Source organism: Boeremia exigua (assembly GCF_020726555.1).
Source record: "Boeremia exigua strain MPI-SDFR-AT-0100 chromosome Unknown C7974scaffold_7, whole genome shotgun sequence".
Taxonomy (NCBI): domain Eukaryota; kingdom Fungi; phylum Ascomycota; class Dothideomycetes; order Pleosporales; family Didymellaceae; genus Boeremia; species Boeremia exigua.
Genome location: NW_025763524.1, coordinates 324,793 through 346,917, shown reverse-complemented (window position 1 = coordinate 346,917; position 22,125 = coordinate 324,793). Strand labels below are relative to the sequence as shown.

At 52.3% G+C, this 22,125-nt stretch overlaps 10 protein-coding genes across 10 annotated transcripts; 6 read left to right on the top strand and 4 right to left on the bottom strand.

Annotated features, from left to right (window-relative positions):
• Positions 1 to 286: 286 nt before the first annotated feature.
• Positions 287 to 1,242, bottom strand: C7974DRAFT_455144 (uncharacterized protein; the record flags this gene model as incomplete). Its single annotated transcript, XM_046145952.1, has 2 exons — positions 548 to 1,242; positions 287 to 498 (listed from the first exon to the last, which is right to left on the bottom strand). The coding sequence occupies exons 1-2, from the start codon at positions 981 to 983 to the stop codon at positions 287 to 289; spliced, it is 648 nt and encodes a 215-aa protein (XP_045996010.1). The 5' UTR covers positions 984 to 1,242.
• A 67-nt stretch (positions 1,243 to 1,309) lies between these two features.
• Positions 1,310 to 1,938, top strand: C7974DRAFT_424928 (uncharacterized protein; the record flags this gene model as incomplete). The annotated part of the gene is made up of 2 exons (XM_046144453.1): positions 1,310 to 1,602; positions 1,654 to 1,938. 2 exons carry the CDS (start codon positions 1,310 to 1,312, stop codon positions 1,775 to 1,777), a joined length of 417 nt encoding a protein of 138 aa, XP_045996009.1. The 3' UTR covers positions 1,778 to 1,938.
• A 350-nt stretch (positions 1,939 to 2,288) lies between these two features.
• C7974DRAFT_413755 (uncharacterized protein) lies at positions 2,289 to 3,890 on the bottom strand (the record flags this gene model as incomplete). The annotated part of the gene is made up of 1 exon (XM_046143754.1): positions 2,289 to 3,890. The coding sequence occupies one exon, from the start codon at positions 3,888 to 3,890 to the stop codon at positions 2,289 to 2,291; it is 1,602 nt and encodes a 533-aa protein (XP_045996008.1).
• A 1,547-nt stretch (positions 3,891 to 5,437) lies between these two features.
• C7974DRAFT_196553 (glycosyl hydrolase family 3 N terminal domain-containing protein) lies at positions 5,438 to 8,374 on the top strand. The gene is made up of 3 exons (XM_046136706.1): positions 5,438 to 6,218; positions 6,266 to 6,445; positions 6,589 to 8,374. The coding sequence occupies exons 1-3, from the start codon at positions 5,837 to 5,839 to the stop codon at positions 8,202 to 8,204; spliced, it is 2,178 nt and encodes a 725-aa protein (XP_045996007.1). The 5' UTR covers positions 5,438 to 5,836; the 3' UTR covers positions 8,205 to 8,374.
• C7974DRAFT_196524 (glycosyl hydrolase) lies at positions 8,375 to 11,094 on the bottom strand. Its single transcript, XM_046136705.1, has 2 exons — positions 10,772 to 11,094; positions 8,375 to 10,724 (listed from the first exon to the last, which is right to left on the bottom strand). The coding sequence occupies exons 1-2, from the start codon at positions 10,905 to 10,907 to the stop codon at positions 8,545 to 8,547; spliced, it is 2,316 nt and encodes a 771-aa protein (XP_045996006.1). The 5' UTR covers positions 10,908 to 11,094; the 3' UTR covers positions 8,375 to 8,544.
• A 1,333-nt stretch (positions 11,095 to 12,427) lies between these two features.
• On the top strand, positions 12,428 to 13,973 carry C7974DRAFT_196519 (uncharacterized protein). Its single transcript, XM_046136704.1, has 4 exons — positions 12,428 to 12,768; positions 12,871 to 12,910; positions 12,963 to 13,109; positions 13,157 to 13,973. The coding sequence occupies exons 2-4, from the start codon at positions 12,894 to 12,896 to the stop codon at positions 13,743 to 13,745; spliced, it is 753 nt and encodes a 250-aa protein (XP_045996005.1). The 5' UTR covers positions 12,428 to 12,768; positions 12,871 to 12,893; the 3' UTR covers positions 13,746 to 13,973.
• Positions 13,974 to 14,052: 79 nt separating this feature from the next.
• Positions 14,053 to 15,369, top strand: C7974DRAFT_455128 (uncharacterized protein). The gene has a single exon (XM_046145951.1). The coding sequence runs from the start codon at positions 14,104 to 14,106 to the stop codon at positions 15,184 to 15,186; it is 1,083 nt and encodes a 360-aa protein (XP_045996004.1). The 5' UTR covers positions 14,053 to 14,103; the 3' UTR covers positions 15,187 to 15,369.
• A 186-nt stretch (positions 15,370 to 15,555) lies between these two features.
• Positions 15,556 to 17,341, top strand: C7974DRAFT_196488 (uncharacterized protein). Its single transcript, XM_046136703.1, has 2 exons — positions 15,556 to 16,763; positions 16,812 to 17,341. Exons 1-2 carry the CDS (start codon positions 15,735 to 15,737, stop codon positions 17,196 to 17,198), a joined length of 1,416 nt encoding a protein of 471 aa, XP_045996003.1. The 5' UTR covers positions 15,556 to 15,734; the 3' UTR covers positions 17,199 to 17,341.
• Positions 17,342 to 18,562: 1,221 nt separating this feature from the next.
• On the top strand, positions 18,563 to 19,961 carry C7974DRAFT_360184 (uncharacterized protein). The gene is made up of 2 exons (XM_046139683.1): positions 18,563 to 19,496; positions 19,548 to 19,961. The coding sequence occupies exons 1-2, from the start codon at positions 18,853 to 18,855 to the stop codon at positions 19,774 to 19,776; spliced, it is 873 nt and encodes a 290-aa protein (XP_045996002.1). The 5' UTR covers positions 18,563 to 18,852; the 3' UTR covers positions 19,777 to 19,961.
• C7974DRAFT_196432 (uncharacterized protein) lies at positions 19,862 to 21,919 on the bottom strand. The gene is made up of 7 exons (XM_046136702.1): positions 21,587 to 21,919; positions 21,397 to 21,532; positions 21,131 to 21,346; positions 21,010 to 21,081; positions 20,743 to 20,957; positions 20,531 to 20,685; positions 19,862 to 20,475 (listed from the first exon to the last, which is right to left on the bottom strand). The coding sequence occupies exons 1-7, from the start codon at positions 21,773 to 21,775 to the stop codon at positions 19,947 to 19,949; spliced, it is 1,512 nt and encodes a 503-aa protein (XP_045996001.1). The 5' UTR covers positions 21,776 to 21,919; the 3' UTR covers positions 19,862 to 19,946.
• Between the last annotated feature and the right edge of the window lie 206 nt (positions 21,920 to 22,125).

The following is a 22,125-nucleotide window of genomic DNA, read 5'->3' as shown; positions in this document are numbered from 1 at the left end:
CCCTTTTTTGAGGACATAGATACAGCAGGCTGAGGCATAGATCCACCAGGATCTGAGACATATATCTACCAGGATCGGAGGCATAGATCTAGCCACGGAACAGTCGCGCGAGCATTGTGTCGCGGGGTGACGAGATTGGTATATTCAAAAGACTGGGATATCACATAGCCTCAGTGCACTTGCTATTTGCTAGTGTCGACTCGTGAGCTTCAATGCCAGGTAGTATTTGACAAAAACGTCATGTGTCCTCATCCAAGTCCCACAACCTCGATCTAACCGCCTTGCTCTAGCCTCTGCCAAAGTCGAAAGGGCTGTTATTCACATGAACATGGCTGGCAGCAGGAGGCCCAACCTCGACATCGGGACGCTTCGTGAGATCAGCAACACGTCTCTGGTCCGCCAACTCCAGCATGCGCTTCGCCTCTCTCTCCGGAACATGCACGGTTGATCCCCACTCTCTCGCCGCATCAGCAAAGTTGATGATTTCCAACCGTTGAACTACAATGACGAGTCAGCTTGGCTACTCCATGAGTAGGAGTCGACCCACCATCAGTCAAGCCGCCTCGCCCGTTCAGTGCTTCTTCACGCTGCTGTGTCACGGGATTCAGCGCCATAAAGCACAGTGGGTACTTCCGCTGCGCCTTCATCCTGCCTGCGATCCTCGGGTATGTGTCCAAGTAGGCCTGTTTCGCAGACCCCGTTACCTTCGCCAGATCATACGCGACATCGTAGGGTCCGAGGAAGTACTCTACCCATTCAATGTCATCAATCCGCTCGGGATAGTGGTCGAGAGACTGAATGAGCGTTCGCGCCAGGCGGAGAGCGAACAAGCCGATGATGAGGAAGTCGGTATCTTGGGCCGGTGGACCGCGTGGGTCGAGGTGAGATCGTGAAACCACTGGATGTGGTGCGGGAGCAGGTGGAGGAGCCCATGCTGGGTGAAAGTCTGGCGGAGGGTAGGGAGCCGAATGGTTTTCTGACATTGTTAGGACAGTACAGTCTGCAGCTCCGATGCTCGACTAGAAGACTTGGATGAAGTTGCTGCTGGACGAAATTAGTGACAATGACACCAGCTGTTGTTGTGCACTAGATGCGATCAAGTGAGTGAAGGGCGCCCGCTTGATTACGCAAGAGCAAACGGACTCGGCAGCTGCAAATCTTTTTCATACCCAAGTCCGGACTCACGGCTTTTCACTTCTTAGTCACAAACACAGACTCATACAAAACTTACTCAGCTCATCCTCCCTGACTTTACCTTCGCAATAACCAATCCTACAAAGTAACTCCGACATTGTCACCACCTACCAAAATGCGCTTCAATATCACTTTCGCCATCGTCCTCTCCATGCTAGCCGCCGTCATCGCCATGCCCACCAGCGGCGTGAAGATCGAGTCTCTCAACTTCCCCACCACCGCGTTCGCCTCCATGCTCGAAACCCACAGCTTCAAGAGCCCCATCGCCTGCCCCGCTGGCGAAGGCAACTGCGGCGTCGTGACGTTCGAAAGCGGTCAGTACGTCACCTTTGGCCAGGGCACCTGCATGCAGCTCAGTGGCAAAGTGCAGTCCATCTACGTCGCCAAGTGCTTCTGTTCTCTCTGGACGTAAGTTCCCCCATTATATCTGCAACGTGGTTGGGGCTGATGGTATGCTAGGTCTTGCACTGGTAATGCCGAGACGGATATCTTCGTCGACGGCATGATGATGTGCGAGAAGCCTAGAACCATGGACACGTTCGCGAAGAAAGTTAAGTACATCTCCTGTGGAGGGATGAACTAGGCGACAGCTCATTGGTAGATCGTTCTTACGGCATGTCGGGCACAAATCCAGTCACTTTGGGATTGGAGATCACACTTCAGCGCATGTTTAGGATATTACGGTCGATGCCCTCACCCTTTGTGGGTGACTTCAGAGATCGAAAACGGGGAGCTCAGTGCCTGGTCTACTGTTTTGGATATTCTTCAAATGTGACAGAGCCTGGCATTCATGAGAAAGTCGGCAGTTGTGGAAGATACTTTTGTGATGAATTACAATGAAGTGTCGCATGCCATGCTTCTCAAATATAGAGTGACACATGTCAAAGTCCTCAGAGACGAAGATCTCGTATGCTAAAGCCGCCAAATCAAACATTGTAGAGGAAGGAAAGCATAATGGAAAATCTAACGATCTCCTTGATAACAATTCATCATACCGAAACTTGCCACCCAGAACAACCTACGCGTCATCGATCATTCTAAGTTCATGATCACTTTCTGATCAAACCGGCGAATACTCCCTAAAGTTCCCAAATCTACGCAAGTCCAGCGTCCGCATTACCAACGCCATCGTCTCCAGCGTCGTCACCAATGCTGGAGATGTCGGGAAGGCTTGAATAGTCGAAGCCATTGAGAAGCCCGGAAGGCTGGACATTGTGCTGCGCGCCGCTTTGAGGGTATATAGATTGGCCCTGGAACTGGTGCTGCATTTGCTGGTATTGAAATCCGTTTTGTCCACTGGACAGTGAAGGGAGCGCCGTCAATGACTGTGGATTTTCGAGGTCGAATGGTGCCAACGGAGACAGAGATGGTGTGTAGAACCGTCCTTGCATGTTCCCTCCCTGGCTGAAAGGATGAGTTCCAGCTCCTGGGTGGTTTGGTAGCATCGGTACACCGCCACCAGGGTAAGGTACTCCATGCAATTCCTGTTGGTGGGATCTTCGAGCGATGACATCGTTGAAGAGTGGTACAACGTCTTCGGGACTCGCTGGAGGCAGACCGGAGTTTGATCTCAATAAATTCGTCTGTTCAAAGAATTTCATGAAATACTGATGGTATTGAGGGCTCCCAAAAAACGGGAACGGCGGCTGTGTTTGAGCCTGGGGTTGACTGTATGGCTGAATGGGGCCTGGGTACATGTTCGCGTGCTGATAACGATGAACATTTGAGCTCTGTCGAGTTGGTGTCATAGAATGATGTGGAAATCGGTGTTCTCCTCCTACGGAGCCTGTCATGGGTGCTGGACTACGGCCACCCGAAAACGCTGACCTGCGCGGCGTAGAGTAATTATTCAGGCGTTCGACCGGAGTGGCACACTCTGTGCTGGACCTCCTACGCTTGGTAGGTGTCTTTGCTGGTACAGAACCGCGTTGAGACTGCACCGGAAAACTGGCATGAATGCCTGTAGCTACTTGTGAACTCTGCGTACCTCCACTCTGCGCGACTAGGCGCTTCGAGTGCGCTTTGTACCACTCTAACGTCTCCGAAGTTTTTTGGAGCTGTTTCCTGAGCCCTTTGTTCTCATCCGTGACGGATTGAAGTGATTTCTGGATCTGCAATACCCTCTCGTCGGCTTTGAGCGAATTTTCGTTCATCTTGTCCTTCAGTTCGGCGAGGCGTTGGTCGCAAATTCCGTGCGCCTCCAACGTGCCTTGCGCTTTCTGGGGTTCAGTGCCATTTGGGAGCGCTTGGATGGTATTCTGCGCCTGGGTATGTGTCTGGGCAGTAGATTGTTCCAGTCGCGCAAATGCAGCTTCAACTGCAGCGTTGGCGTTCTCCAGTATCTTTAAATGCTCATCACAGATTTCGGTCTGTTGCGCCTGTGCGAGAGACAATTTGAGGTGCTCAGCGGTCATTTTGTAATTGTTGATGAGCATAGAAGTCTTCATCTGATCGCTGTGTCTTTCGCTGGTGACTGATCGGTCGGCGTCATGATTTGCGTGCGTCACATCTGTGTAGGGCTTTGTTGCTCGCGCTACGGCTGCATCTCTTTCAGCTTTGAGCACCTCGTTAGCGCGCTTGAGCTCTACGATCTCTTCGACTTGCGGCGTGCTGGCGGAAAGGACAAGACGTTCAAGCGTCGTTTCAGCGACGACTGGGTTCTGATTGGCATCAGACGGCGAATGCGGTCGGCTCATTGTGCAGAAGAGCAACTGCTTGTGGCGGTATAGTGTTGACTCTCCTCGAAGGGCTATGTTAGAAGTATAGCGTCTGTTGTAGTTGATCAAGGTGGTGAGAGTGCAAAATATATATCTCAGGTGAAGGGGATATTACTGAGGCTCTCCAACAAAAGCAGGGAACCATAGTTAACGTCGACGCTACCGTTGTTAACATCAACACTGCTGTAATTAAGTTCGACACTGCTATGTTTGACACTGTCGGGGATGCTACTGCCGAATAAAAAACTGGCAGAACGGCTAGCCCTGCCTCTTCGATATGGTGAACCAGTGATGAAATTGACTCCTGGACCGGATTTTGGAGGTGGCAGAAGACTGAATCCTGGCAGTTGACCCTGTTGGCGATAGTATTGTACGTCTGAAGGTGAGAGTCACTCTTGCGCGAATATGGAATTCAAACTCTTTGGTATCACAACTATGTAGTTGCAACAGAGAAGTGCACATGTCAGTCTAAAGCTAGCCATAGAGATGGCCAAGGTTGGTCTCATCAATCGCAGATTACAGCTCACGGTGAAAGTGAGCTGAGCTCCTGGAATATCTATTATTGAGGTTTGTATGTACTGTCGTTGACTGGAGTATGTTTGCAAGACCTGCGAGAAAATATATGAGACAACTCTGATGCGTTGCGATTGTTCATGTTGATTTTTGTGCTGCAATGACTGTCTTTCTCTGTGCTGGTCATCCGCCAGCAGCGAGACGCGGGAACGTTGGTCAAGAACAACATTCGGTGCCAAGCGATTTTATAGCTGAAAAGTGGGGCCGGACAGGACTGGCTCAGCTAGGTACAGAACCTGCCAACAGACATACACCTGTTTTGTTGGCGAACGAACCTTTGTGCATCATTTCGATCAGAAATCGCGTCAGGAACTCGCTCCACAGTGATCAGGGATATGCGCATTTTTATGATCCTACGTGTGGGAGATACCCTCGTAGACCAGGATTGAGGGAAGAGAAAGCAAGCATCGCAAGCATCGCTAGCTTCGCTAGCATCGCTAGCATCGACACGGGGCGCCACACGAGCGCCTTCCCGAAGATGTGCCAGCCCAGGGTTCCCCGCATTTACGCCCAGTCTTCAACACCAGTCTTTTCTAGGCAGCGTGAACACTGACGAACCTACATTGGTACTGAGCAGATTCTCTGGCTTGCATGAATGCCTGCCAAGCGCGCAATGAATACGCACTATACGCACACCATTTGACGCCTCCACCAGCATCCAGTTCCGACTCTGAGATCTCGACGAATGTCAACTGCCGGCGTTTGGTCCCATCGCGTCAGTAAACCACGCTTGTGTCCTCTATACACCCGCGTCGCTCCCGAGGTACTCCGCTATGCCTCAACGCGAAGCGCCCTCGTGATACGTTTCGGAGGAAGATGAATCCCCGCCCGGCGCGAGCACAATCATGACGCCAGAACGTACACAATACCTGGTGATGCGGGGTAAGACATCGGTAGTGAATATAAAAATGGGTGCAATGGCACAAGTGGTCTAAAGCAGCGACATCCTGAGCCGTGTCTAGTTGACCTGAATCAAAGATGCTACGAGCATTGAGTCTACTTGGTTGTGCCGCAACTATCGCGGCCCAGTTCAATATCAATCATACCCAATATGAAACAAGTCCTCCAGTGTACCCATCACCACAAATAAGCGGAGTTGGAGGCTGGGATGCAGCTCTAGAGAAAGCCAAAGCTTTTTTGGCCGAATTGACAATAGAAGAGAAGGCTCGGATGGTGACTGGTACGTCATATCTCAATGGATTTCCCAGTGTGGGCTACAGGCAGATGTTAGTAACGAACGACCTATCACAGAGCCCGTGGACACTGTTCACGGAGCTTGGTCCGCTCGCCAACAAACATGTGTTTGTTGCCAGCTCTGGGCTTTCTCGCTTTGTAGATCTTGAACGCTCACTATGACAGGCACTTCTGGACCATGCGTTGGTAACATAGGCCCAATTGAAAGACTCAACTTCACTGGTCTTTGCCTGCAGGATGGTCCGCTTGCCATTCGGCAGGCAATCTATGTCTCTGTATTCTCTGCAGGATTATCGGCTGCGGCATCATGGGATCGGCCGTTAGTCCGCAGGCGAGGAGCCTACATGGGTGCGGAGTTCAAGGGCAAGGGTGCTCACGTTGCCCTTGGTCCTGTAGTCGGCCCTTTGGGACGTTCACCGTACGGTGGACGGAACTGGGAAGGCTTCAGTCCTGATTCCTATCTCTCTGGTGTGCTCGTTGAAGAGTCGGTCATGGGTATCCAGAGCGCTGGCGTTCAATCTTGCACAAAGCACTACATCGGTCTGTAAAATGACGCTACTCCGTTGACTGTGCCCTGACTTGTCCAGCCAACGAACAAGAGATTCAACGGAATCCTTCGACAATAAACGGAACCACAATCGAGGCCCTCAGCTCTAATCTTGATGACAAGACTATGCACGAGACCTATCTTTGGCCTTTTGCGAACGCAGTCCGTGCTGGAACAGCCTCAGTCATGTGCTCGTACAACCGAATCAACGGTAGCTATGGTACGTTGTCCCACAGTCAAGACAGCTTTGGCAACATGCAAATATCTAGCAACTTCTATAGGGCCGTTTCGTCTGGTCGTTGTCGGATATTTGGTTGTAGCCAAACCTGGGCTACAAATAGGACTATCAGCTCACATCAACAGGTTGCCAGAATAGTAAGATCCTAAATGGGTTGCTGAAGGAAGAGCTAGGCTTCCAGGGCTACGTGGTTAGCGATTGGCTTGCAACTCACTCTGGTGTTGCTTCTATTGAGGGTGGTCTGGACATGAACATGCCAGGGGGTATTGGGTTCTTCAGTCCCACTCCGTCATTTTTTGGTGGCAATGTCACCAGCGCTGTCAACAATGGCTCTCTTTCAGTGGAACGAGTTGATGATATGGTCCTGAGGATCATGACACCGTACTTCCACTTGAACCAAGACGTGGGCTTCCCAGCCATCGACGGATATACTTCAAAGATTGGATTCTTTGGGCCTGGGCCGTACGCATTCAACTATACCAGTGGCCCTATCGTCGATGTTCGTCAGGAGCAGCACGCACAACTGATCCGCGATCTTGGAGCAGCCGGTACCGTATTGCTGAAGAACACAAACGGTACCTTGCCGTTGGGAAACCCAAACAACATCGGTGTGTTTGGCAACGACGCAGCCGACTTTACGAAAGGCCAATACTCACTGGTCCTTAGCGGCACGAGCTTATTGGACGGTGACTATAACATTGGTACACTCGCTGTCGGTGGAGGATCAGGCACGGGTCGCTTTCCCTACGTTGTATCGCCTCTGGAGGCTATCAAGGCCCGCGGTCGATCTTATGGAGCCATCGTCCAGTACATCACCGACAACGAGTACATTGTGCAAGGTGGTCTTGCTGCCCTTGCACCTGTACCACCAGACGTCTGCATTGTGTTCTTGAAGTCCTGGGCGAGTGAGGGAGACGATCGATCAACGCTGATTGCAGAGTGGAACTCTACAACTGTCGTCAATCAGACTGCTGCGATCTGCAACAACACTGTTGTAGTGCTTCACGGCGCAGCACCGAACACCATGCCATGGCGCAACAATCCCAACGTTACTGCCATTCTCGTCGCGCACATGCCCGGACAGGAGTCTGGTAACTCTATCGCTGACATATTATGGGGTGAAGTAGACCCTTCTGGTAGACTTCCGTACACGATTGCGAATGAGGAAACCGACTACGCCAAAAATCTTCTGAATAGCACAGAATTGGCAACTACTATTGACCCCGATGCCTGGCAAGCAGACTTCATTGAAGGGAACCTCATCGACTACAAAGAATTTGATGCACGGAACGCCAGCGTAGCCTTCGAATTTGGATTTGGACTGAGCTACACATCGTTCAACATGTCCAACTTACAGATTAACATGAGTGCTGGCAATGTCTCAAGGACGCCCAATTCAGCTGCCCCGATCCAACCAGGTGGCAACGTAGAGTTATGGGCAACACTCGCTACGGTCAGCGTCTCTGTCAGTAACACTGGCTCTATCTCTGGCGCTACCGTCCCTCAGCTGTATCTCTCGTACCCAGACGAGGCTGATGCACCTGTTCGTAGCCTGCGAGGATTCGAAAAGATTGCCCTGAGTGCTGGTACATCTGGCACGCTCCAGTTCCCGCTCACTCGACGTGATCTGAGCTACTGGGATACTACTGCACAGCAATGGACGCTACCAACCGGTCCTATCGATGTCTATGTTGGCTTCAGCTCTAGAAATCTACTTCTCCAGGGTAGTCTGAGCATTTGAGGGTACTATCGTTCTCAACAACAAGCACAGTTTCGTTGAGATGACCACACCATGACTACATATCTCTTGTCGACTAAGATGCTGCGCGCATTGTTTGGTGTCCATTTCCTCCTGTTGAGCTATTTCATCGGCGAATTAAATGTAAGTGCGCCTATGCGAAGGACAAGATATCACCCTAGTCAATGGTAGTTGAGGACGTTCGTTGAGTAGCTTGTTCATTGACACACATTATGATTAAGAAATCCTAGCAACTATTCTCGCTAACAAAGATTTCTTGGAATGCCTTCTCACCACCACACCTTTCTCATCTCCAACAGCCAGAACAATTCAGTTGGCTAATTTATAGAGGAGGAGCGTTGGGGTCCATCATGCACTGGTCGACACGCATCAGCTGCTTGCCAGTAGCCTTAGCGATCTGAATAAACTGCCTCAGATAGCTAACAGTCGAGGGGTAGAGGTAATGGAGAACGACCAAGTTGCCGCCCTTGTTGACGTCACGCTGGAAAGCGGTCATCTGCTGCTCAGGGGTATCGGTCTCAGCCCACAACCAGTCCTCAACATCGACGGACCAGTTGGTGATAGTAGGCTTGCGGCCGACAGCCTTTGCGAGACGCGAACGCATACGAGCACCCTCGTTGCCGAAGGGAGGGCGGAAGTAGGAGGTGTCAAGGTTGAACTGGCTCTTCATAGCCTTGATGTCCTCGTTGTACTCCCAGTCGATGGAGCCGTAATCAGGAAGACCCTCCATCTTTGGGTGGGTGAAGGAGTGAAGCGCGAGCTGGTGGCCAGCTGCCTGCATCTCCTTGTAGACGTTTGTCAGGTTCGTGGTCTGGTCGAGAAGGGGAGCGCCAACTGTGAAGAAGGTGACTTTGATGTTCTCCTCGCGGATGATCTTGAGGACTTCTTGAGCGAGATCTGGGATACCATCGTCGATAGCGAAAGCAAAAGAGTTGGGGCGCTTGCAAGCAAAGACAAGGTCGCCAGACTCCTCATCGTTGGGAATGGTGGTGCCAGCAGGAACGGAAGGAACGATCTCCATAACAGTCAGTTTGACGGTGTCCTGGCTGTAGAAACCCTTGAGCGCAAATCCGATCGCCTTCGTCAGATCGATGTTGAAGTGGCTGATGGGGATGTAAATGTGACCGTTCTTAGCATAACGCGAGGCCTCGACGGAGTCCCAGGTGGCGGGGTACGGGGCGATCTCGGAGTTGCACGCACTGTTGTGCTGCTGGAAGGCGACCGTGAACTTGGTGCTACCAGTGTACGCAATGTGGAGGTAAGAGCCCTTGTATTTGCTGAAGTCGCTGCAGGATCCAGAGACCTGAGTGTAGAAAGAGTAGTCAGCGTCAGTAGACTTGATTGTCAGTCCGCCACTGTAAGTCAAGGTCATGCCATCATCACCTCCGTGCCAGAAACCCTGCGCATTGCTGGCAGCACTCGCGAACCTGTCAATGACATACGCAGCGGCAGTGCCAGAGGGAGCAGCGACGGTAGCAGTAGGGGCGGAGTTAGGCTCGGTGGTGGTGACGATGTACTCGCCAGTGTTACCGCAGTAGAAAGCCATGGGACCGAAAGAAACAGTCTTGGTGATGGCAGAGAAAAGGATGGTGGTAAGCTTTGTGGTGTCGAGTCCATTGTACTTGGCGAACGGAATGGTGTACAACTTCTCTGTGCCGTCAAAGGTCCAACCAAGCTCAGTCGACGTTTGTGTAAAAGCCTGCGCAGCGGTCGGGTCGCAGCTGCTCGAGGAGTCAAGTTCGATGGAAAGTGTGGTTCCTGCAGGTGCCTTGATGCGGAGGGAGATGCCAGTGTGGCCCTTGGACTTGGCGTTGAAGCAGCCAAATTGGGAGTAGAAGTACGAGCTGGTATCCTTGGAAACGATCTCGACGCGGTTCTTGGAGGGCTTGCCAACGGTGAGGGAAGTCATGGTGCCATCAGAGGAAGAGGCCAAGTTCATAGCATTGTAGAACATGAAGGTGAGACGTGACTGCGATGTCCAGTCATCGATGAGGGTTGCAGCGCAGGTTCCGGTGGGAGCAGCGGAGGTCGCAAGGGTGGTGCGGCTGGCCGAAACAGTGGAAGCAGTACTGGGACGGACGGTAGAGCTGACAGCAGTGGTGGAACCGGAACCCCCAGTGGCGCCGCCGCAGCCGAGCTGGATGTTGCTCAACTGCCAAGTGGCAGTGGTCGAAGAGAATCCGGACCAGACAAAGCCGGTGATTGCATTACCGTTGGCACCTGCGAACTGGCTCAGAGGGATGGTGACGGTCTGAGAGTTACCAGTCAAGCCGGTGAACGATGTATAGTACGAGGTGTATGCAGAGGCCGAGCAGGCCGACTTAGTCTGGATCTCCAAGGTACCAGAACCCCCAGAAACGCCTTTAATGGTGAACTGAATGGAGTTGTAGTTGTTGCTAGTAGCGGCCTGGCACTCGAACGTCTCGTAGAAGTACGAGCCGGACTTGGGTTTGAACGAAAGTACACCGCTGGCGGCGGAAATTGATGTCATGGAACCATCGTCTAGTATCGTCAGTGGGCAGGTCGTGGAAAAAGCAATGATAGCATACCGCTAGTCCACGAGTTCAGACTGTTGGTGTTGGTGGAGTATTTGGAGAAGTCATCGATCTTCAAAGCGGAGCTGCATGCAGCATAGGCCTGGCTGGCAAAGCCAGCCGCAAGGCCAATTAGGATTGAGGAACGCATATTAGTCGCGATATAGCGAAAGTATGGGGAACGAATGTACGGAAGCCGAAGACTTCCAAGTCGGAGTGTCGAAACTCTACGAATCGACGAGGTTGATCAGGACGATAACTCGTACAGAAGCACCACCCGCGGGCTGCACAGAAGATATATCCGTCGGCGGTACAGGGGGATCAGCCATGACACAGGCGAAATTTGCCTAGTTTACTGGGCGTGCAAGCCTTTCGCAAAGCGGCCCTGGTAGTTCGGGAAGACATGCTTCTATTTAGAGCCGCGTAGTGCCTGGGCAAGCGTCGATCTATCGTTCTTTTTGGCCATGTTGAGTTTAGGGGCTGCTGACAGTTGACGCCAATTCGGTTAAGGATGCAAGGCCCCTGAATGCGATGTTTCGTTCCTGTACATGTGGAGCAAGCCTTCCTTCGGGTAATAAGGGTGCTGGGGGCTACTTCCAGCACTCCCGCTGGAAGCGATGACGCTGTTGGGCCTCAGCAACGCTCAGAAGCGCAGGAAGCCGCACAGGGCCAGAAAATCCTTGTCTACTTGCATATGCACGCACCCGAAGGTCGCTTCCCGGGTTCAGTAAGTAGATATCAGACAAGACCGCGCAACGCGACAACAGTCGTGCTGGGATGCTTCTGAAACAATAACCCGGCCTGGTTACCTGGCGTGAGAAGCAGAGTTCCGCGGTGAACAAATTGCGCTCGTGCGACGAAGGAACACGAGCGTCGCGCTCTTACTTGGCTGGGCAGGCAGGATCGCGGCGTACTTGGCCCTCACTGCCGAGAAGTCGATGTGGATGCCGTCAGCATGTCGACGTTTGGGAGGGTAACATCTAGCGAATGGGGAACGGACAAGGCGTCCCGTATGGCGAGAGGGGAGCAAAAGACGACATCACGTGGGTCTTTCAATACGACATTGCAGACACGAGGCAGTCGCGTGGACAATACACAGCATGCGATTTGTACAACCAGATGGAATGATGAGCAGCGAATTGGCTCGCCAGGTTCTGGCTAAGCCTATTGTGACTCACGCCTCCTTACAACCTTCCGTTCTCGCGTTTCTCCACATTTGCTATGTTCTGCCCATGAGCTACATCATGTGGCTACCTCGTCACAGTTATTCCTTGGTCGCGCGCATACGATTGCAATTTATTTTCTGACTGTGATAGCTTGCCAAGCCTGCCCCTGCCAAGCGAGCAGACGGCGGAATCGCCACAAGCTCGCTGTTTCAACCATACCGACTCGCTACCGCTGTATCTAGTTTCTAGGGCTGACCGGTCCCGCACGATTTATTGCCGTCAAAGCCTCTTGTGTGGAGTTGGACGCCTCAGGCCAAGTATCGATCACGATCGGTAATCCGTACCTTACCGTAATGCGAGATGAGCCACAGACCCACCTCACACCATCCAGCGTTCTGCAGATGTATTGAACACTGCAGGATTCTGCAGTGTCGTTATTGACAGCGGGACAGCTATACGGGGCTTCGTCAGGAACATCAGGCTCACTGCATGATGGTAAATTTTCATCATTTGCAGGAACAGTGCAAAGCTCGGTCAGGTCAGTCTTCCGGCTATGCAATCGCAGAATCCAATGCGAACCTGGATATCTGCCCTTCACAGATTCTCATCGACGGCGAACTGTCCGTATAAGCGTAAAGTCGATTCGCCCCTTCGAGGGGCTGAAAATTGAAGCGGAAATGTGCGTCACGTTTTCAAGATCAAACTGAACCAATGGCGAACACGTTCGCATTGCTTGTGGCCCGGGTTGCAGCAGACTTGCTCTGGTGCATTTTTTCCATGGAGGTCAAGCTCAAAGATAGACAAGACGAAAACGTGGGGCTTCACCCCGCTTCCGCTCATTCCGGGGTAAGCACGCATCATCACTGCTTGACAGGACTTCGATATGTGCAGAATCGCCTGTTGCACTCGAGTCTGACCTCTGTATGCCACTCATCAAGTAACGATCAGGACACTCTAATAGGTATCACACTATGGCCAACAACAGCGAGTCCGTGTTACCGTCGCAGCAATTTACACACAGACTGACTCGGCAACTGCAGCCTCGTAAGACTGGCGCAAAAGCTTGCCTCTACAGGCGCTTTCAAAATCGAGCGAACACCACGCAGAGTGCGAGCGTTGTTCAATGGCAGATACGTTGTTGATACACTCCATGCCTATCACGTATGGGAGCATCCAAACTTCCCGCAGTAGTACTATCTGATCCTCAGCCTACGCTGAGCTGACGCCACGCAAGATTCTATGTCCCAAAATCCGCACTCCTCAAAGCGGCCGATCTGCGAGTGGCCCACGCCGCCATCGAAGGCACTGGAGATCGCGCTCACTTTGGGACTCTCACGGTCGGTGAACGCATGACGACTCGTGTCGTCGTCTTTAACAATATTGTGAATAATCTCATTAAAATTGATTTCCATGCCATGGATCAGTGGTTCGAAGAAGATGTCCCCGTTTACGGACATCCAAAGGATCCCTACAAACGCATCGACATCCTGCATTCTACACGTAGTGTCAGGGTAGGCATTGACGGCGTCATACTCGCCGACTCTTCTGCACCGTTGTTCCTACTGGAGACGACACTGCGTACTAGACATTATCTACCGCCAACAAGTGTTAAGTGGGAGTACCTGCGAAAGAGCAACACTGAGACATTGTGTCCGTACAAGGGCAGGGCGAATTATTACCATGTTGTGGTGGATGGGAAAGAGTACAAGGACCTTGTATGGTATTACAGATATCCCACGCACGAGAGTGCGCCGATCGCTGGGTACATGTGTTTCTACAATGAGAAGGTGGATGTATGGGTGGACGGAGAGAAGGAGGAGTGACGGGAAGCTCACGGTCACAATTCGTACAACGAAAGATTTGCAGCGTGCTATCTCCAAATGGCAATAGTTGGGCACGGAAGAGTGTGCACACGTTCATCCGTAGCTGTCTGCGGTGATGAAACCACCTGCCTGACTATGTTAGATGTGAATAATGCTGCAGATGTGACTGCATCATGTTAGCATTGTGAACCGACAGGAAGTGAAAGAGCTCTGCGCGTGCTTGCACAATAACATCGTTAAATGACATTACTGAATTCCGCTCAAAATCTTATCGCGCACACGTTAAATAGGGAATACTGCCTGACGTGACCCGAGTGATAACCAGCAACGAAAAGAATAACAACCATAAGATCGTATCATGCTCAGACTCAAGCGAACACTTGCCGCAGTGCGAGAACGCACACGACAGATACTTGCACAGCCAGACACTAGTCAACAACAACAATGTTCCAGTGACTCGGAAAGCTCACCCATTTCTCCCTACACCGCTGTTGCAGCGCTCGCACCAGTCCTCTCGGGTGCCGAACTAAATACTGATCAGCACACCACATCTATACCACTGATGACGATCCACAAGGTTTCTGCAACTCTCACGATCACCACTGACGTCATGCGAGCCTCTGAGTTTTCCCATGGCTCTGGTCTGCTTGTGTATATTAACGGAACACTCATGAGCGCGGCGTGCGTAGCCCTTAAGACCAATATTGCCACTATGAAATTGATCAAACGACTGCCTCTGGATAAGCCAGGTATGTTCGGAGCACGTCTTGGGGCTGCTTTTGCTGATGACAGGAGTGAAGTGGAAATCACCTGGGCAGAGGTGGATGATGTGGCGGAACGGGACTGGCGCGAGGCGGAGCGAGTCTGGGCACCATTTCCTGGAGGACCATATGGATCATTGGGATCAGACGATTGCGACGATGAATTCTGTCGACGATATAGTTCGGCAGATGGGGAGGATTGGGCAGCGTTCTCAACCCGTCGGCAATCAGTGTCCAGCTATGGGTCTCTTTCACTGCGGCCTGATCGTAGTGCCTTCTCTTCGTCGTGCCAGTATACTGATACTGAGGATGCGTCTGGCACAGCAGGGGCAATGAACCAAGCCCAGACTGTTGTGACTGGTGCTGAGTTCGATACTCTGTCGTACTGCTCTGGATCCTTCAGTGGCACGTCATCACGGTGTGAGGATCAAGACTCGATCGAGCTGACGACCATACAGCGACCACAAGCACCATGTGAAGTGTTCTCCAGATCGCATTTGGATACAGAGTATGTCTCATCCTTGTGGTCTCCAGGGAAAGGCACAGGACCTATCATGTCTAGTGACGAGTTCGACGCACTGTCAGACTGGTCTGACGGTGGGAGTGACCCGGAATGGAATAGCATTCTGGAAGAGCCACTGGACTGCAATGGGCTTGTATGTGAGGGCAGTGTGCAGTGACAGTTTGGATTGCGACGAAGAGACGTATGGAAGCAAGGTAGGAAGATGGCAGAGCAGATTGAAACTTAGGTACCTAATGCACAAATTTGGATAAAGCTTTGCGTGACTATGGTTGTGAATGCACGTGGTCTCTTCACATAAGCAGGCACATGTATTGATATGAGGGAGGAAGATAGTAAAGCAGACCGACACTACCTTGGTAGTAAACAAGACCGGATGCTCGCCGCGACTGTGGTGGATCCATACACGTGATTCCTTCCCCGAGCAGGCGCGGCGCGACTCGACCAATAGCGGGGCGCGCTGAGCTTTGCCGCGGAAAGCTCAGGGAGCCGCCTGGACGGGATTGTTGAATCTGGAACTCCAGCATTGCACCACCACGTACGCATCATCGCCGCCCCCTCCGCCCCGCCAGTAGCGTCGACCGGCCGTCCAATGTCCCAGCCCACGGCTCCTCGCTCGTAACCGCCCATCCCCCTGCGCACCGCGTCCCGCGCCGCTCCTTTCGCCGTCGCAGCCAGCCGCCCCGGCGCTCCGCAGCGCTCCGCAGCATGGCGACGCTGAACATGCTGGCGGGCCGCCTCGCCCGCCGCCCTGGGCGCATTCTGTTCCTCGTCGCCGTCTTCTTCTTCTTTGCCTACACGCTCAGGGGCCGCGCCCCTAGCGCGCCGCACCCCGTCCACCACGCCAAGACCAAGTCGTTCTTCCCACCGCTCGAGCAGAAGAGCGCCAACAGCATCGAGCTCGACTACTGCCAGAACTTCCCGGCCGACCTGCTGAGCGAGGTGCAGGTCGTGCTCAAGGTCGCCGCCGGCGAGACGGCTGTCAACAAGGCCCACCTCAGCACCGTCACGAGCTGCATCTCCAACCTCATCATCGTCAGCGAGGCCGAGGACCGCCTGGGCGACCGCCACGTCGTCGACATCCTGGCCGAGCTGCCCAAGAGCTACGAGGTCAGCAACCTGGACTTCCAGGCCTACATCAACCACAAGAAGGCCCACTCGGAGGGTGAGACGCGCCAGGAGTCGCAGCGCAGCTTCAAGCTGGACCGCTTCAAGTACCTGCCCATGGTCGACAAGGCCTACATGACCAGCCCCAAGGCCAAGTGGTACGTCTTTCTCGAATCGGACGTCTACTTCTTCTGGGACACGCTATTCCGCCTGCTTAGCCAGCTCGACCCCACCGAGCCGCACTACCTGGGAGCCCCGCACAAGGGCAGCGAGGGCCGCTGGTTCGCTTATGGCGGCGCCGGCTTCGTCATGTCCAACGGGCTGATGAAACAGCTGATCCCCGTAAAAACCCCGGGCTCAACTGAGATTCCCCGCGAGAACCGCCTGAGCGTGCGCTTTGAGAGCTGGGTCAAAGAGGAGGCTCGCGGTGACGCTGTGCTCGCGTATGCCATTCAGAACGTCACGGGCCACCGACTGGAGGCTCTTGATCCCACCTTCACCAGCGACGAGCTGCGGAAAATTACAACCTACCGGGACCGCTGGTGTGTGCCACTGCTCTCGCTACACCAACTGTCGCCTGAGCAGATGGAGAAGCTTTGGAAGTGGGAGCGCACACGACCTTATAATTTGGTATGTTCTACGCTCCCGTGGTGTGTCTAATGCTGACATTCACACTAGAAACCGTTCACCTATTCCTCCCTCCTCTCCTATACCCACTCCTTTCTCGCAAACGGTCCCTCTCGCGAGTGGTGGGACAACCTCTCCGAGGCACCCGTACCCAACGACCGCCCTGCCCACCGCAACGCCGGCATGTGCGGCTCCGAGTGCCATAATGACCCGAACTGTTTACAGTGGTCTTTCTCCCAAACTGTGTGCCGCCATTCAAATTACATCAGATTGGGTGACGGGGTTGACAAGGAGAACGGCGGTCAGGGCGAGTTTGTGAGTGGTTGGGACGCCGAGAAGTTTCGCGACATGGGCTTTGGAGCCTCGAATGAGAGGGGCGAAAGGATGTTCTACGAGGGCTGCGACGAGGCCACATGGCTTAGCCCAAGAATGCTGTAGAACGGCCGCATTGTACTGCATACCGCGATACGACTTTCGGATCACGCGCACAGGATAGCGCACACGCTTTTGTTTGAGTAAGACCAGGACGATGGTTCCGATGGCGTTGTGATGGATCGATTATGCATGGCGTTCTGGATACACACCACTGTTGGATATGAGTGAAGAATACGGAAAGGCCGTTATACATTACGCTACAATTAGCAGTTCGCGTTGATAGGATTAGTGGAACAAGTAAGAGAGGGGGCATCAGTCCCTTTGCATATAGCTTGGATACAAAGCAGCATGTCGACTACTTCATGTACGCATTCGAAGAGGGTATGGCAGCGCATGCCCACTCGTCATCCTCTCTGCACTGGAATCCAAGGTCTGTTACTTCTGGAGCCTTTCCCATGCTCGCTATTGTCCAGAGTGGTAAGCACTACGGAGATTGACTCTGATTCGATCTTATTTAGCTGTGTTGAAGCCATTTCTGGCATGGACACTCTCAAACCACGTTCCTGGGTTGTATGTGCCTGCTTCCTAGAACATCTGCTGTCACAGATTCAAACCTTGATGACGATATTAATGGCGAGCAAGATAGCAGCCGTGGGATATAAGCGTTATGAGCTAAAGGGCTCGCAGTCTAGCACAGGCAAACGACTAGACTACAAGTGGAGAAGCAAAGAGAAAGAAATGAAGGAGGCGTGAATCCGCGATGGCGACAGTCAGCTGACCTCTATAAGGACCGTTCAAAATAGGGGCTTTGGCCAGTGTGTACGAGAATGATCTCTCGGAAAACAGGAAATACGATGTGAAATAAGGTTTGCCCTTCCACGTGGATATTTGCAGCATCTTGTACATAACATGGGTACCTACTTTCCCTCAATCCTTCCGACTAGCCAATCGATGTGATCATCTAACTGCTGCGATGATTTTCGCGAGAAAGACAACACCCACCCGTTACAAGCATGTTGCCATAAGCATAACGTGTGTGAAACGGAGCCCAACCGTGTCGAATCGCTCCTTTCGCGGCTCCTACTCGGCACTTGATTTGCCCCTCCCGTTCTTGGCCAAAACAAGACATTTAGTGATCGATCTCTCACTAGCAAGGCCAATTTGAGAATGAAGAGGGACGAGGAGCGATCTGCAGAGTGTCATTCGTAGACGAAGGGTGTTCAAACCTCGAGGCGCCTTATGAAGATCCAGAAACCAGGTCCCGACCACAGCGCCCACCCAACATCATGGAGAACGTGATCAGCGTGTGGTGATCTTGGGAAGTATGGGGCCGGGTTAACGGTCCGTTTGACTTGTTTAGGTTTAACCTGAACCCTAGACCCCGTACATTATGTCACAGGTAGATTGGCCCTGCCGTGTGCTAACCAGCGTCTACTACCTTCGAAGCTTCCACCGGCAGTTCCCGGTGGAATGTACGGCTGCGTTAGATGAAGGGTTATGATACCCATAGTGCATGACCTTGGGAACACATAAACAACGAACCGGATGCCAGCGCATAGTGCAATACCAAGAAGACTGGTCGAACATGCTGAGCAATGTCACTACTTTTGCAGGCCGTGTCTATTGAGTACAATCTCATTGATGAATATAAATCAGGACGATCTCCCCGAGACCTGTGCATAACCAACCCACAGTCACTCGTTTCTTCCCTTCTAAGATGTACACTGCTTCGATTCTCACCACGCTGCTAGCAGCTCCCCTCGCCCTGGCGGCTCCGCATGTCTCCATGCGTGCAGTTTCGGACAATGTCAAGTGCCCAATTGTTCTTGACGGCCGTGTGTCCAGTGCGCTTTCCAAGACCCCTACCGCGTTTGATACCTCCAACGCTCTCTTCAACCCGGACTACGTCAAGGGCAACAACATTACCTGGTCGCAGATCCTGAAGTTCCCCGCCACTGAGGCAAGCCGCTTTGATGGCTCAGCCAACACTGCTGTCGAAGTTACCATCTCCGACCAATCGATTTTCCAGCAACAGTTCGGCTTTCGCCGTGCAGGTCTGCAGTTCGCAGCCGACTCTCCCCAAGACCCGAGCGATGAGGGCATCAAGACTCTGCATTTCTCCGTAAAGCAGAATCCTGCCAGACCGTTGAACCTGACTCACGAGTACCTTAACGCGTGGCACGAAGCAGCAGACTACAGTAACAATCAGATCCAATTTCAAGTGGGCACTTTGATTGACAACCCCTCTTCCAAGAAGAACAACTTTAAGATCCTCGATCGTGCAGGCAAGCAGATCTGGGGTATCCCGATCGACTATAAGAAATGGCAGAACTTTGCCATCAAGCTCGACTACACAAAGAAGTACGTTTTGAGCTCACTGAAATGCCCAAGACCGAATACTGACTGGCACAGCCAAACCACAGTGTACTACTCCGCCGGCGCGGCAAAGCTCGCCCGTGTTGCCGGTCCCACAAGCGTTAACCTTGCTGGTGGTGGTCAGTTCCAGATCGGTATCCTGAAGAAGCCTACAGGTACTTCTGACGTCGTCAACGCTGGCTACCAGTCACCGAACCTGAACGAGGGCCAGATCTACGGTGGGCTGTTTGTTGAGGATTCCGCGAATGGATGTGTATCGCTTTGAGCGCGTACATGAACTCTTGACCTCATGGTGCACATAATTTGGCGGTTTGGTGTATATACTTGTACGGTGTGCCAGCGAACGTCTGGCGCGAGAAATATCTGCTTTTCACGACTGTACATACTGGGTTTTTGATGCCGAAATACATCGTTGAGCATATTCTAAATTCGCACTTATCTCCAACGACTAAATCTACTATTTACGGACACTGGGGTCCGGGGCTGAGACAACTCCGCTGCCGCTGCCGCTGCATCTTCTTGCTTTACCACTGAGCCACTGATGCCGCCCAAACTGGACACCGAATGAGCTCCGGTAGCTGTCAGATGGCTAGCTGAGCTCTCTGTGCTCGGCAAGACCCCAAGCCTGTCTCTTGTCTGTTTCTCCCCATAAGCCTCTGTCGAAGCCAGATTGATCCAAGTGTCATCTTTGTGCCAATTACGTCTTGAAGAGTTCTCTTTCGGCATGCTCTGCACTGGTGTCACGTGACTTGAGTTATGTGTGACCTCTGTAAGCCAACTCTTGAGTCTTTTCGGTATAATCTTGACAACCAAGACGCGAATGGCGGGAAGCGAAACGCACGCAAAGGCAGCGGTAATCTCGAGCTCAGTCCAGATCACGATCGGTACATAGTCCCAGGTTGGGTCGACGGAAAACGTGAAGGTTAGGAGCGAGCGGAGACGGATGATGGTGGTTATGCATCCACTGATAGCAGGTTAGCAAAGTGTTGCAACAACTACAGTAACATGACAGTACTTACAAACTCCCAATGGAAAACATCACGGCCACAGCGAGTTTTCTTGATTTTTTCATCTGCAAGTTCTGCAGGTAAAACATTGGTAGTACGACCAACAAGACATCTTGGACAATTGCAGAGATGCTGTTGGCGTAGCCCAACATCTGAATGTCCATACACTGTCGTTTACCCGTCAGTTTGTTATGGTGATAGGGTCCTTTTGCAGGCTGGCTCACCTTGCCCTTGAGATCTCGATCCCAAAACGCAGCCACGGGTGTGCACGCGAATATTGTCAAAAGGAAGATGATCAGCGTGTTAACAGTGATATACCAGAACAAAGTCCAACCAGCGATCTTAAAGCTGCGTGTAGGGAAGACCTCCAAGTAGAACATGATCAACGAGAGCTTGATCAGTCCCAAGATGGCGACGTAGGTCGACCATGCGATGTAAACTACCCTTGGTTACTGATTAGGTACAAAGATTGTTTGAAGATATCAACTTACAGTATCGTAAAATCGGCATGAATGTTCCGTCGTCAAGGTTCCAGAGGTGCTCACCAAAACCAATGTTCGCCACTATCACCGGCATCAGCAAGGACACATCCCGAAGTTCATGTCAACTCACTGGCCAGCACACATGCAATTGGCACCGCTGCTAACAGTAAGGCCGCTACAATTGGCGCGTCGTTCCATGCTAATTTGCTTGAGGCAATTTTGCCAGCCACGCGTAGTACTACAAGAGTAACAGCTACAGCGTACACTGTGATCGTATAAACTATCACATCCCTGCGCTGCGACTCATCTGATAGCACACACATTTGTGCATTGACACGGGCAGTGCCTTTACCACACGTCAGTATTCTGATAGCAGCACATGTCGGGGTAACTTACCGAGGTTGTCTGCCATGGTGCAGTTCGCAAGCATACATGCACTCAATTGCTGATTTAGTGCCGCGTTGGTACACACACAGAGTGTGTCGGTGAGGCTACAGCCGCTTTCAGGAACATACTGGATCAGGCATCTGATCTGCGTATAGTGTTAAATTAATATGGTAGAAGCGCGTCGTAAGTGTGCACCCACTCCACATGAAGGTATATCTGCTATGCCCAGTTCTCTGGTCTGACTTGACGACCTCGCGGAAATATGGAAAGACGAGGACACCTCCAAACCTGGTGAACTGTTGGCAAGGTGAAAGGCGGATGGACGAGCATGAGTGAAGCAAAGCATAAAGCTAAGCAGCAGCCATACGATGGATGAACATGTCCTCATTGCGCCGAAGAGGATCCTGCCCGCGAAAGAATCATCAGTCAAACCTGCAGAATGGGTACAGACATGGTATTAAAGCTCCGCGTGGTGTTGGCGTAACGGCATTGTCATCGAACTCTATTATGAGGAGGGTTTTCTCGAACTGGTAGTTCCCCGCGGACGGACGAATTATAGGCAGTTGTGGCGTTCTCTGAGGGTGCTGAGTGGTGAAATGCCACGAGTCACCTGCATATTCCACTACCAATCTTTGCCGCATCTGACTCGGGAGGGGTCCAGGGCTAGCCACTTCGCATGTTTTCAGGGCTCGCGCTATGCAGGTGTAACAGCGGCTCCACTGACCGTCGCATCTTTCG